General features: G+C 48.4%; 1 protein-coding gene across 3 annotated transcripts in view; it reads right to left on the bottom strand.

Annotated features, from left to right (window-relative positions):
• The window catches only part of CTIF (cap binding complex dependent translation initiation factor), a 179,389-nt gene that overhangs the window by 47,486 nt on the left and 117,536 nt on the right, over positions 1 to 14,367 (bottom strand). For 2 of the 3 annotated variants that reach the window (XM_082241989.1, XM_082241991.1), the window contains 2 exons: positions 3,813 to 4,251; positions 92 to 421 (listed from right to left, as the gene is read on the bottom strand). In XM_082241989.1, coding sequence (XP_082098115.1) covers positions 92 to 421; positions 3,813 to 4,251 — 769 coding nt within the window. The remainder of the gene's footprint in view (positions 1 to 91; positions 422 to 3,812; positions 4,252 to 14,367) is intronic. The other variant, XM_082241990.1, reaches the window with a different exon arrangement.

The raw sequence follows: 14,367 nt of genomic DNA, 5'->3' as shown, positions 1-14,367 counted from the left end.
TACGGACTTCTCTCTCCGTAAGCGACGGCATGCCAGCAGCAGCAGCAGCCGCAAAGGCAGCAAAAGCCGCGGCTGCGATTTGTCTGGTTACCTGTAGCATGTTGAGAAGGAGGCTCCGGAACTTGGTGCCTTCCACCATGAAGAGCGCCATCTTGTCGCAGAGCTTGGCGGCCATGGAGGCAAAGCTGCGGTCCGTCACGGCCTTCTGGTAAATGGTCCTAACAATCTCCCCAAGCATCTCCTCGGAGTTGGTGGAGTTCTGGGCCTCCTCCATGAAGTTGGTGAGCTTGGAGTCCACCCCGCTGCTGTTGTTCCGCATGCTGTTGAGAATTTCAATTAGTTTGTCCATTTTGTTCTTTTGAGGGTTGGTGGACTCCACGGCCACTTCGTCCTGATCCGTGAAAAGGGAAAGACAAGGCATCTGTTATGCAAGGGAAACGTGGCGGGGGGGGGGGGGCGGAGAAGAAAAAGGAAGGAAAGAAAAAGAAAAAAGACAGATCAGCACAGTTGCACCAAGCAAACGACAAGTTTGGAAGCGTGGAAGGAGGCCTATGCAATTAAAGTATACATTAAGCATGCTGCGAAAAATCCGAACCTGCAGTGAGGAGCAGCTTAAGTTTTAACTGGTGCTTGGACACAACATCCGAGGGCATGTCTACACCACACACTGAATCCCATGTAACTGTCTCAGCTCAGTTGGGGCAGGGGCATATAGCTTAGGGGCTAGATGCAGAAGGTCCCGGGTTCGATCGATCGATCAATCAATCAATCAATCAATAAAAAAATAATAATTTATACCCCGCCCATCTGGCTGGGTTTCCCCAGTCACTCTGGGCAGCTTCCAACAGAACACTAAAATACAATAACCTATTACCGTATCTTTTGCTCTATAAGACGCACCAGACCACAAGACGCACCTAGTTTTTGGAGGAGGAAAACAAGAAAAAAATATTCTGAATCTCAGAAGCCAGAACAGCAAGAGGGATCGCTGCACAGCGAAAGCAGCAACCCCTCTTGCTATTCTGGCTTCTGGGATAGCTGTGCAGCCTGCATGCGCTCCATAAAACGCACACACATTCCCCCTTACTTTTTAGGAGGGAAAAAGTGAGTCTTATAGAGCAAAAAATATGGCAAACATTAAAAGCTTCCCTAAACAGTCAGGTAGGACTGGGAGCAGGGGCAGAGGAAGGGGGGTGCGGTGGGGGTGGTCCACCCTGGGTGTCACCACTGCGGGGTCTGCAGCGTGCCCAAGCCACGCGACTCTCCTGGGAGAGACATGGTGGCTTGGGCGCGCACAGGCTCCGCAGTGCCCGCCCGCTGCCTTCCCCCCAGCTGTAGGGCAGCTTAGTGGGAGGGTCAGGCAGACTCCTTGGAGGCCCAGCAGAGCGTCTTGCCCTGGCTGGCCCCGCCCCTGGGCACAGGGCACACGTGCCACCCCAGGCGCCCGATCAGCTTGCTCCACCTCTGATTAGGAGACAACCTTGCCTGAAACCCGGGAGAGCGACTGCCAGTCAGAGCAGACAAATTGGAGTTCGATGGACCAATGGCCTGACTCAATATAAACCCCGTGTTCCTATGCTCACCAGGCAACTAACTAGAACAGCTCGGCTCAGATATGCTGAGCTTCAGAAATGGAACTGGATGAAGTGCCTATAGCTCCTCTTCTGGGAACGAATCTTAAGGAAACCACAGCAATCAAAAGAGAAACCTATTCCAAGCAAACATCTGGATAGGCTTCCAAGTCCAAAACTCTGCAGCCAAATGGGCCACTTTTTAAGGATGGAAGCTCTGTGCTTTTAACAGCCACCTGACAGAAAGAATTGAAGGAACGCAGCTATCCCAAGATCACCATGAGATGCTGTTGAAAAGCCATATGTGTGGAATTTCTGCCGCACGTTGCAGGCTAAGAAAAGCTTTCTGACGGAAAGAGGTGTTCGGCAGTGGAACAGACTCCTTTAGGTGGTGGTATGGACTGATTGCCCTTGGAGGTTTTTAAGCAGAAATTGGATCTCTCATGGGTGTTTTGGTTGAGGGAAATTAGCACAATAAATACTATCTTTCCATAGCTGGTTACTGGGCACATGTCTGTGGCAACGTTTTTAAACAAGAGGTGATAGATAGGGGTGAATGTATATTGTTTTGGGGGTATTAGTCCTCGTAGGCAAAAGCAACAAACAGCACAGAGTGACACCTAGTGGTAAGACGCGGAATTAGAGGACACTGCGCTGGACCCGTTAAGGCAGAAAACCAATGACATATAGCGACACCTGGTGGCAACAACCTTTCTAATGCAAAGAGAAGACAGAGGGCAAAAGGAAATTCCGCAACAACCACTTTTTTCTATAGGATCAACCTTCCCCGAGTTCCATAGTACTCAACTCTGAACATAAAGCACATACCCTGGAAAAAGCCAACTAAAACATACCAGCGGTGTCCTATATAAATATATATACACATATCTGTGCATATATCTATATGGGTAGGTTTGAACACAATCCATCACAGACCTTTGTGAAGATGAAAAAATATACCTGCGTGATGAAAACAATACATTATGTTCCCAGTAAGGAGAACTACTAAAATGGACACCCCAGATTGTGGCTCGGAGCCACAATATTTAGAGATGTCTGTGATGCGGGATGCTTATTGCAAACTCGGGAGGAAAGGTTGGCTCCCTGGGGTTTGTGGTTTCTCAATTCCAATCCACACTTTCCCTCTCTTCCGTCTCCCCCCTGCCCATGACTCCCTTCTTACTTAGCAACTGCAGCATGGAATTCCTTCCTCTGCCACTTGGGATAGAAAGACCCAATCTCTGGCTCGTGCCCATGCCAGCATCACATTAGGCTGGCACAACAGAACCCCCACCACCCACATAAAGGGGCCCATTGTCTGGGTTATGCCAAGGTAAGCCGCCTAGGGAAGGGCTCGGACAGGATTTGTTTGTCTGCTAACCTCCTAGCTGTGTGTGCTTATTTTTAATCTTCTTGGAGAAACAGGAAGTTGCTGCATTCCCACTGCACTACAAGCGACAATGATAATGTCAATGAACACATAGCATTTATGCAGCTAAGAATCCACAAACGCGACTCTCACTTTGAACTGGCAGGAGCAGAATGGCTCTCTCTAGCTCAGCCTTTCTCGACCTGTGGGTTGTTGTTGGACTACAACTCCCATCAGCCCTAGCTAGCAAGGCCAGAGCTCAGGGACGATGGGAGTTGTAGTCCAACAACATCTGGGGACCCACAGGTTGAGAACCGCTGCTCTAGCTGCTTCCACCCTTCTGCCTTTGGGGGGTGGAAAGAGCACAGGATATACCTGCAATGTTTCTAGACCTCATGGTGCAGAGCAAAATGTGCATGCTAAGCCAGTTCTAAGAAGGGGTCAGGAACTAGCAAAGGCCTCTCTGAGAGCTCCAGAGATCAGAGGGCAAGGGGTTTTGCCCTGCCCCTTTCTCCAAACAGCTCAGCCCTCCCCTGCGAAAACTGCTGGGCATATAAGTGCACACCCATATAACAGCAGGGGCAGCTTCGTCCCACTTTGCTGCTTGCGCCCAAACAGAAAGTGCTTCCCTGCCCTGCTGCTGCCACTCCAGGCCGAGAATCGGGAGCCAATTTCGGATGAGACCCTGCCCAAAATCGGCACTGATGCCGGCGCTGCTTCTCCGCCTGTGGCGGAGGCAGCAGGGCAGCTGCGGCAACCGCAGGAGCGCCACTTCCGGGGCTTCCGATGCCCGAAGCAGTGGCTTCCCCCTACCTAACGTCTGGGCTGGGGGTGCCTGTGTTTCAGCTTGCTTCAAGGGGCAAGGGAGTCACCTTCTCTTTTAGCCTCCTGCGTAGTCTGTCTTTGGAGGACTGGAGCAAGTTGATTTTGGGCCTCTCGCTTATCCGCTCATGGAGACTATCTTTCCGCCTGCTCTCCGGGTCCTGGATGTACTGCGGTGACTGCCTGTCCGTGCCTTCGCTGCCGCGGTGGACCTCCAGGGGGATGTGCACCGTGCAGACAGAGGCGTCCTCGATTTTCAGGTTCTCAGTCTCTTTGGCATTTCTGTGCACCTCCTTGTCGTTGGGCGAGTGTTTCTGGTTGTGGTGCCACCGCCGGTTTTGGCTGTAGCCGTGATGGCCGGGCCGGCCTGCGGAGTGCGGCGCTTGGCCTCCCTGCGAGGGCTTCTGGTGTTCCCTGTTGTGTTTGGCGGTGCCCTGTTGGTGCTCCGTGTGTTGCTGAGACTTGTTTCCCCCAGGAGCCCTTTGCCTCCTGCAAAGACAAGCAGAGCGGTTATTGATTTAGTCCTCTCCCTCCTTTTTTTATTTAAAAAAATGCTGAATCTGTTAGCACATTTTTCCCCATTTGTAATTACATAAATATATTTTCACATTACCAGAACCTCAGTACAGTGGTACCTCGGGTTACATATGCTTCAGGTTACAGACTCCGCTAAGCCAGAAATAGTGCTTCAGGTTAAGAACTTTGCTTCAGGATAAGAACAGGAATTGTGCTCCGGCGGCGCGGAAGCAGGCCCCATTAGCTGAAGTGGTGCTTCAGGTTAAGAACAGTTTCAGGTTAAGTACAGACCTCCGGAACGAATTAAGTACTTAACCCGAGGTACCACTGTATAGATACCTTAAAAAATATCAAACAAACATATCCCCCCCCCCGGAGCAACAATAAAACTCCCAGAACAGTTGTAAAGCTAAGCAGGGTCCGGTATGGTTTCAAATGGGATGGGGAAGCACATGTTGCGATTCCTGCACTGCAGGGGGTTGGACTAGATCAGGCATAGGCAAACTCGGTCCTCCAGATGTTTTGGGACTACAACTCCCATTATCCCTGACCGCTGGTCCTGTTAGCTAGGGATGATGGGAGTTGTAGTCCCAAAACATCTGGAGGGCCGAGTTTGCCTATGCCTGGACTAGATGGAACCTGGGGTCCCTCCCAATCCTACGACTGTATGATTCTATAAACTGAAGGTAAAGAGCGTAAATAAATAACTATTACAGCAGGTTGAAAGCAGCACAAGCTTGGACATTAAAACCGAATTTCTTGCTCCGAGCATTATAAAAAACACCTGTTTCCCCATAAACCTGTTCATATGTATTCTTTTATAATAAGGTAGCTTAATCATAGTTCGATGGACCAAATCTTCTCGATTCATTCAGATATTGTAGGAATATATATTCTTCCCCCGTATCACTTTTTAGCTATTATAATCTTAGCTGCAATTATAAGGTGAACCATTATTTCGTGATCATTTTCCATTATATCATCTTTTAGATAGCCAAGCAGAAATATTTTAGGTTCCAAGGGGATATGGTATCCTAATTTATCAGCGGTATCAGCCTGAATGGATTTCCAGAATATTTCCAATGGATGATAATTCCGGAAGATATGCATGTGATCTGTTTTCTTTTGCTCCTTTTTGTACCTGCACCTGCATTTGGGAACACCCAAGGGCTTTAGGGATGCGGGTGGCGCTGTGGGTTAAACTACAGAGCCTAGGACTTGCTGATCAGAAGGTCGTTGGTTCGAATCCTAGCAGTTCGAAAGCACGTCAAAGTGCAAGTAGATAAATAGGTACCGCTCCGGAGGGAAGGTAAACGGCGTTTCCGTGTGCTGCTCTGGTTTGCCAGAAGCGGCTTAGTCATGCTGGCCACATGATCCGGAAGCTGTACGCTGGCTCCCTCGGACAATAAAGCGAGATGAGTGCCTCAACCCCAGAGTCGGCCACGACTGGACCTAATGGTCAGGGGTCCCTTTACCTTTAAGGGCTTTAGAAGATCTTCTGCCTCCCAGACATTAATGACAGAACTCACCAGCCGTATCTGACATTATACTGACAAGCAGTGTATGGGCTTTACTCATTTATTTTTTAAAAATACCTATTTACTGCAATTTCATTAATAATAATAATAATACTCAGGACAGTGTTTCTCAAACTTCGGTCTATTGGACTACAACTCCCATCTTCTCTGACCACTGGTCCTGTAGCTAGGGATGATGTGTGTTGTAGTCCAATAACAGCTGGGGACCCAAAATTTGAGAAACACTGACATAGGAGGTTGGAAGGCACAGAAGCTAGGAGGGTGGCAGGGCTGTTTTCGGTGGTGCAGCCTAGTCTATGGAGCACTGTCCCCCCAAATGTAATCTCAAAACGCCAATTGAAAACGTTCTTGTTCATTTGGGCATCCGGCCTGTGATTTATTCTATCCTGGGTAACACTGCCTCCCTACAGAGATCTGTTTGTTGTGCCTATGCTGTTAGGTGTCGTTGCCATCCTTGTTTTAAAAACAATTAATTTTGTGGAGGCGTCCTGTACTCCGGATCAGAGGAAGGATAGGGCAGAAAAAACACCCAACGGGCAAACAAAAAGACAAACAAACCAATTGGCACCCCAGAAAATAAGTTATTGCAGCAACAGGTCTTAATGTGGCGGCGGCAGCCCCACTCTGCCAGATATCATTGGTTGCATTTGTGAATTGCTTCCGCCAAAAAATCCCGAAGCGATTTAACAATAAAATGTACCTAAAAACGATTTCGAGCTCAACACATATACAGATTGTATCCTGTTCTCTCTTTCTTTTGGAGTGTGGGGTAGAGGAGGAGGATGTGCTTTAAATGTACGGCGCGTCCACAGCCTGGGACAAAACTCTCCACTCAAGTGGCTTGTTGGAAAAAGGAAAGGCTTTCGTAGGCGCCAAGAGGATAACAGAGACAGAGCCTGTCTGATGTGGGCTGATACATGCAGCGGCTGCTTGTACAGGGAGTCTCCTTATACTCCTTATCAGGAGCACCCTGGGCAAGGAGTTGTATCGCCGCCCCTCCTGCCCCCTTGGCAAGGAGAGCGCCCAGATTTCACAGGGGCCCCCTAGCTAAAGAAACGCACACAACAGGTAGTTAACTCTGCATTGTCAAAAGCGGACACTTAACAGTTGTTCCTACGACTCCAAATACAGTGGTACCTCAGGTTACATACGCTTCAGGTTACAGACTCCGCTAACCCAGAAATAGTACCTCAGGTTAAGAACTTTGCTTCAGGATGAGAACAGAAATCGTGCTCCGGAGGCGCGTCGGTAGCGGGAGGCCCCATTAGCTAAAGTGGTGCTTCAGGTTAAGAACAGTTTCAGGTTAAGAAGAGGCCTCTGGAATGAATTAAGTCCTTAACCCGAGGTACCACTGTACCCACAGACACCAGTCTAGCGTGCTCACCCGAAACCTTCTGGGGCTTTGCCTGCCTGCGCCTTTGCCGCCTGCAGGCACATGGAGCCAGCACAATGTATTACCAGAGCTCAAAATGTCCGAAACCGGTATCACAATCTGAAAGCCATATCGGTTTCCGACCATTTATCAATATATTGCCCAGTTCTACTCAGCCCTAGGGATGCGGGTGGCGCTGTGGGTTAAATCACAGAGCCTAGGACTTGCCGATCAGAAGGTTGGCGGTTCGAATCCCCACAACGGGGTGAGCTCCCATTGCTTGGTCCCTGCTCCTGCCAACCTAACAGTTCGAAAGCACGTAAAAGTGCAAGTAGATAAATAGGTACCGCTTCGGCGGGAAGGTAAAACGGCGTTTCCGTGCGCTGCTCTGGTTCGCCAGAAGCGGCTTAGTCATGCTGGCCACATGACCCAGAAGCTGTACGCCGGCTCCCTCAGCCAATAAAGCGAGATGAGCGCCGCAACCCCAGAGTCGGCCATGACTGGACCTAATGGTCAGGGGTACATTTACCTTTACTCAGCCCTATCCGGAGACGCTGGGGATTTGAACCCGGGACCTTTGGCATGCAAAGCACGCACCCTCAGCTAGACAGCTACAGCCCTTCCCTTCCCTTTCTGCAAAAGCTTGAAGTCGCAGCCACCCCTAGAGCCTTTTGTTGTCTCCTAGATAAAATCAGGTACAGAAGTCAACAATCCAGTTTTGCCAAACCCTGCGAACGAGGCAGATCTCTGTCTCATGTTGTCATAACACAGTAACTACCTCCAAGCACTACACTTCCTTTTACAAGCAGAACAGCCCTGGAGTCAGGCCACCATAATGGCATACCCCTCACCACAAAGATTGCATCTCTTATATTTATTTAAATCTGGGGGGAAACCTACAAGCAAGTTATAACCCTAAAGTGACGCTGACGTCAGCGGAAGGGGCTTCCGGTAAAATCTAAGATATTTTGGTTAGAGGAAGAGGCTGATTGATGATACAGTAAATCTGCAAAGATGTGGAGTTCTTGCTCTCTTGCAGTACAGTGGTACCTCGGGTTACATACGCTTCAGGTTACAGACTCCGCTAACCCAAAAATAGTGCTTCAGGTTAAGAACTTTGCTTCAGAATGAGAACAGAAATCGGGCTCCGGCGGCGCGGTGGCAGCAGGAGGCCCCATTACCTAAAGTGGTGCATCAGGTTAAGAACAATTTCAGGTTAAGAACAGACCTCCAGAACGAATTAAGTACTTAACCCGAGGTACCACTGTACACATTTATTCGAGGCCTGAGAATGCCCAAGGACCACGTGGCCATTTCAAATGGGTTTGCAAAAATTCATCCTCTCATCGTTTCTGCATGTGCTCCCCTTATCTCTTGCCTCCGCTCCCAGTTTCCCTGCCTCTCTTCCCTGCCTTTCCCTGCCTCTAACTCTTCCCTTTTGGCTATCTCATATCACAACCCCTGCCTTAATTCCCCTTACTAGAAGCGGCCTAAGGGGGCCTGGCTTGTGTAGGCAAACAGGGGCCCATTTATGGTCATAGCCCACTGACCACAGAGACTATGTCCAGAGGAGGGCAACCAAAATGGTCAAAGTAATAGTGCCACTGTATTCTGCTCTGGTCAGACCTCACCTGGAGTACTGTGTCCAGTTCTGGGCACCACAGTTCAAGAAGGACACTGACAAACTGGAACGTGTCCAGAGGGCAACCAAAATGGTCAAAGGGCTGGAAACGATGCCTTATGAGGAACGGCTAAGGGAGCTGGGCATGTTTAGCCTGGAGAAGAGGAGGTTAAGGGGTGATATGATAGCCATGTTCAAATATATAAAAGGATGTCATATAGAGGAGGGAGAAAGGTTGTTTTCTGCTGCTCCAGAGAAGCGGACACGGAGCAATGGATCCAAACTACAAGAAAGAAGATTCCACCTAAACATTAGGAAGAACTTCCTGACAGTAAGAGCTGTTCGACAGTGGAATTTGCTGCCAAGGAGTGTGGTGGAGTCTCCTACTTTGGAGGTCTTTAAGCAGAGGCTTGACAACCATATGTCAGGAGTGCTCTGATGGTGTTTCCTGCTTGGCAGGGGGTTGGACTCGATGGCCCTTGTGGTCTCTTCCAACTCTATGATTGTATGATTCTATGTTGGTGGAGCAGAAGTACCGCCTTGTAAAAATCTAGCATGGATGCCTTCTCTGACACCCACGGTGCTCGGCCCAGTATACCTGAAGGAGGGTCTCTACCTCCATCGCTCAGCCCGGACACTGAGGTCCAGCGCCAAGAGCCTTCTGGCGGTTCCCTCATTGCGAAAAGTGAGGTTACAGGGAACCAGGCAGAGGGCCTTCTCGGTAGTGGCGCCTGCCCTGTGGAACACCCTCCCATCAGATGTCAAGGAAATAAATAACTATCTGACTTTTAGAAGACATCTGAAGGCTGCCCTGTTTAGGGAAGTTTTTGATGTTTGAGGTTTTATCGTGTTTTTAATATTCTGTTGGGAGCCGCCCAAGGTGGCTGGCGAAACCCAGCCAGATGGGCAGGGCATAAATAATAAATTATTATTATTATTATTATTATTATTATTGTTGTTGTTGTTGTTGTTGTTGTTGTTGTTGTTGTTATTATTATTATTAGATGATGATAATGATGGAAGCCTTACGGTTTTACCAAAGGCTCCCGCATATAACCAATGCATTTCCCAGCATGATACTGTTACATACAGTGGTACCTTGGGTTAAGAACTTAATTTGTTCTGGAGGTCTGTTCTTAACCTGAGGTACCACTTTAGCTAATGGGGCCTCCCGCTGCCGCTGCGTGATTTCTGTTCTCATTCTGAAGCAAAGTTCTTAACCCGAGGTACTATTTCTGGGTTAGCGGAGTCTGTAACCTGAAGCGTCTGTAACCCGAGGTTCCACTGTACTCCTCTTGGTAACAGCCATTGGGGCAGCTTAGCCAGCCCCACCTTTTCCCCATATTCCACTGGCAGTGCATGTATATAGGGGGCACAGTGGACAACACACTGCTGTAGAATAGATGTCCCTGTTTTCACCTGAGGAAGGTTACGGTGTGTGCAGACGCAGCTAGGCAAACACTTATCTTCCTTGTCTATTGGCCGTGCAGGCAAGGACGAAAGGGAGCTGCAGAGTCCACAACATCTGGAGGGTCATCAATTCCCCAAAGCTTCTTTCCTTGAGTCTTCCCCTCTTTTGTCTTGCTACTCTGTTGGGGCTTTGCTTTCTTCTTCCCAAGAGGATCAACGTCTTGTCCTGCTCTCTTAAGATCAAAGCACCATCTCAAGCCCAGCCAGAGGCAGGTAAGATGTAGCTCTGGCCTATGTGACATGAAAACAGCTCGGCCAATAAATTACAGAGCCTGAATGGTCCTCAGCACACAGCAACAAATCCCCACGCACAGTATGGTATAGAATTTGTTGCTGATGCATGGTTTCCCAACGCACACAGGATGCTGTCCTATCAGAGGTCAGAGAACTGCGACATCTAGCTCAGTCCTGTCTGTTCCGATGGACAGTGACCGTCTGGGGTCTTAGGCAGAGGTCTTCTCCATTTCCTCTTGCCTAAGCATCTCAACTGAAGTTGCTGGGATTGAAACTTGAACCTTCTGCACACACAAGTAAGAAATTCATGATTTTGAGAGGTTAGTTGAATTGCAGAAGGCAGACTTCCTATTCATTATAATTGGGGGTTTTTTTGGGGGGGGTCTATTTGGTTTCCGGGATGCGGGTGGCGCTGTGGATTAAACCACAGAGCCTAGGACTTGCCGATCAGAAGGTCAGCGGTTCGAATCCCCGCAATGGGGTGAGCTCCCGTTGCTCGGTCCCTGCTCCTGCCCACCTAGCAGTTCTAAAGCACGTCAAAGTCCAAGTAGATAAATAGGTACCTCTCCAGCGGGAAGGTAAACGACGTTTCCGTGCACTACTCTGGTTTGTCAGAAGCAGCTTAGTCATGCTGGCCACATGACCCGGAAGCTGCACGCCGGCTCCCTCGGCCAATAAAGCGAGGTGAGCGTCGCAACCCTAGAGTCGGCCACAACTGGACCTAATGGTTAGGGGTCCCTTTATCTTTACTACTCATTTTGCATCACAGAGATCTGAAAAGTGAAGGGCATTTTTCTCTTGTCCCTTGCAAAGGGGGGTGGTGGATTTCTGCCTGCAAATGCAGCCCAAAAGGGTGTCTTGCATCCTCTCACTGATCTTCAGACACCACAGATTTCCAAAAAGGGCACATTATTGTCGGTTGTAACGCAGAAGATTTAAAATAATAATAATAATAATAAAATTAAGGAAATTGAAGGCCATTTAAGTTACAGAGGAGCCAAGATTTGGTGCATCTTTGAAGTGTCTTCTTTTCCAGAGCTTCCATGTTACATCGTCTGTTTCAAATTGCATTAGATTAGAGCTGTGAGCAAATGGCTTCTCAAAAGTCTCCATCCTATTTGCAAACAGAGAAACCGGGAAGCCCTTTTCAACAAACTTCTTCAGGAATATTTTTTTTAAAAAAAGTTTCTTGGGAATAGCACAACTTATTCCCCCCCCCCCCTATAATGGTGGAGGTTGTTGCCCATTGGAACGGGTAGGGTGGAAAGCTGGGAGGCCAACAGTAGATGGCGCTAAAGCCAATGATAGGTAGAGGCAACTAACTCTGGTTTTGTCCCCAATTTCCTCCCTGCTGAATTCTACAAAGGCAAAGCTGGAACCAGGGAGGAGGAAGCTGATAACCCATGCCACCTCCTAGACTGGATGTAAGTAAGATGCAGTGAGAGGCGATGCCCATCACATGGCTGACAATTTCATGGCATCATGACCTCCTTTTTCCAGGGGAGAAAAATTGAAATTCTCAGTAGTTCTCAAGGCGGGGGGGGGGGATGTCTCCTGTGAAATTTCAGCTCCGCTCTAATTAAAATAGTATTTCAAAGCTCCAGTGCTTTCTTAAGCGCTCAGGCCGTTTTGCACGGGGAAATCCCAATTAAAATCCGATTAAACATTTTTCACCTGCAGCTAATGAGCTGATCACAACATGAGCTGATTCTGTTTTGGCCTCTTTCACTGGAATTCTATGTACAGGAATAGGAATTTTAAACACAGACTACTGTATACAGTAGGGCTTGCTGGTCTCATTTGTCATTTAACTCTCCAGACTCTTGAAAGCCAATGATTCCCAAGGCCTGAACGATTACCATGATGCAGAAATTTCCGAAGGAAATGTCAACAGGAAATGGAGCTGCAGGCCAGCAAGAGAAGTTCTAATTTCTTCAGGTCCTTGTAAAACCAGGGGACTCCTCTCTCTGTGTTGACTAGCCAAGCACCCATTGCCGTGAAATGCAAAGTTTGGGGGTAAGGAGCACTGGTATATTTCAAGGGGGCTGAGAAGATGCACAGGATCATCACTAGGAGGCAGGTTACACACTGGGGAAGGGTGATAGTTCAGCGCTTGGCATGCAGGAAGGTTGATATAAGTAATACTGAGCTGGATGCATCAATGGCTTGACTCAATATAAGGCAGCTTCCCATGTTCCTAGAAGGGAGGTTTTGCCCTTGCGGCAACAGTGACCTCTAGTGGCACCTTGCTGTCATTCATTTCTACAGAACAAAATTAATTTGTGGGTTTATTTATTCGTCTTTTAGAAGGCATAGGTTTGCTTTTCTGTCTATCAAGCCAGCTGCCTGAGGAAAGAGCTGTGTTTGGAAGTAGAAGCCCAGACCTCCTGATCAGGAACACCTGATGTGCTCCAGAATCTGACTTGGTGGTAGAGGTGGCAGTGATTCCCCCTGACAGGTTGTTGATTGCCAAGGCAGAGTAAGACAATCTCCAGAACCTGACTTAGCCTAAGGTAAGGGGTGAGGCCCACAGCGATTTTTTTCTAAAAATATGTTTAGGGGTACTCTCATTTTCCTAATCATACTGAAATACAGTCATACCTCATGTTACGTCCGCTTCATGTTACGTTCTTTCAGGTTATGTCCCGCGGTGACCCGGAAGTACCGGAAAGGGTTACTTCCAGGTTACGCCGCTCGCGCATGCGCAGAAGCACAAAAATGACGTCATGCGCATAAGTGGCGAATCGCAACCTGAGCGTAAGCAGACGTGCCGCTGCAGGTTGTGCTCTTTTCATGTTGCGAATGGGCCTCCACAATGGATTCCGTTCGCAACCAGACGTACCACTGTACTGCCCCTCAATGATGCCAAACTTAGATTCACAAAATGTTTAGGGGTATGCGTACCCCTTCGCACCCCCAGAAAAAAAGCACTGGGTGAGGGAGTCCATTCTTTTGTTCTAAACAGAGTAAATTCTCATTTTCAATTTTACAACAAATTCACAGAACAATATAACCAAACCATCATCATAATTTTGACTTCCCTCCCCTTCCATGGTTCATTGTTGTTTTATCTTTTACAGTTGCATATTCTAGTTACTCCTTATTTAATCTTAGAATCCACAATTTCCCCCCATTCTTTCTTTAAAAATTCTTCCTGATCTCAAACTCTGTTAAGTTAGCCATCTCAGAATATACCATTAATTTAGTCTGCCAGTCTCCCTTGTAGGGGCTGTATCTTCCTTCCATATCTGGGCATATAACCACCCGGGCCACTGTGGCTGCATACATAAATAAATTCCAAGAGTTTCAAACAAAGATGGGCTCTCCCAAGCCCACATTCCCAACAAGTTCACACTGCTGTCTCAGTGATGTCTAAAAGGTAAAGGTAAAGAACGGTTAAGTCCAGTCAAAGGAGACTATGGGGTTGCGCCGCTCATCTCGCTTTCAGGCTGAGGGAGCCGCTGTTTGTCCACAGACAGCTTTCCAGGTCATGTGGCTAGCAGGACTAAACCGCTTCTGGTGCAATGGGACACCATGATGGAAGCCAAAGCACATGGAAACACTGTTTACCTTCCCGCCACAGTGGTACCTATTTATCTACTTGCGCTGGCGTGCTTTTGAACTGCTAGGTTGGCAGGAGCTGGGACAGAGCAATGGGAGCTCACCCTGTCGCGGGGATTCGAACCACCGACCTTCCGATCGGCAAGCTCGGTGGTTTAGACGTCTATGCTGGCATGGTCATGTCTGCAGATTGGAAGATGGCAGAATCCCCAAGGGTGTGCTCTACAGGAGCTGGTTTCCGGCACCAGATCAACTGGCAGACCAACTCTGCGTTACAAAGATGTTTTCAAACA

The sequence above is a fragment of the Podarcis vaucheri genome (genome assembly GCF_965113315.1).
Source record: "Podarcis vaucheri genome assembly, chromosome: 11".
In the NCBI taxonomy this organism is placed as follows: domain Eukaryota; kingdom Metazoa; phylum Chordata; class Lepidosauria; order Squamata; family Lacertidae; genus Podarcis; species Podarcis vaucheri.
This window is presented reverse-complemented; position numbering and strand designations above follow the sequence as displayed.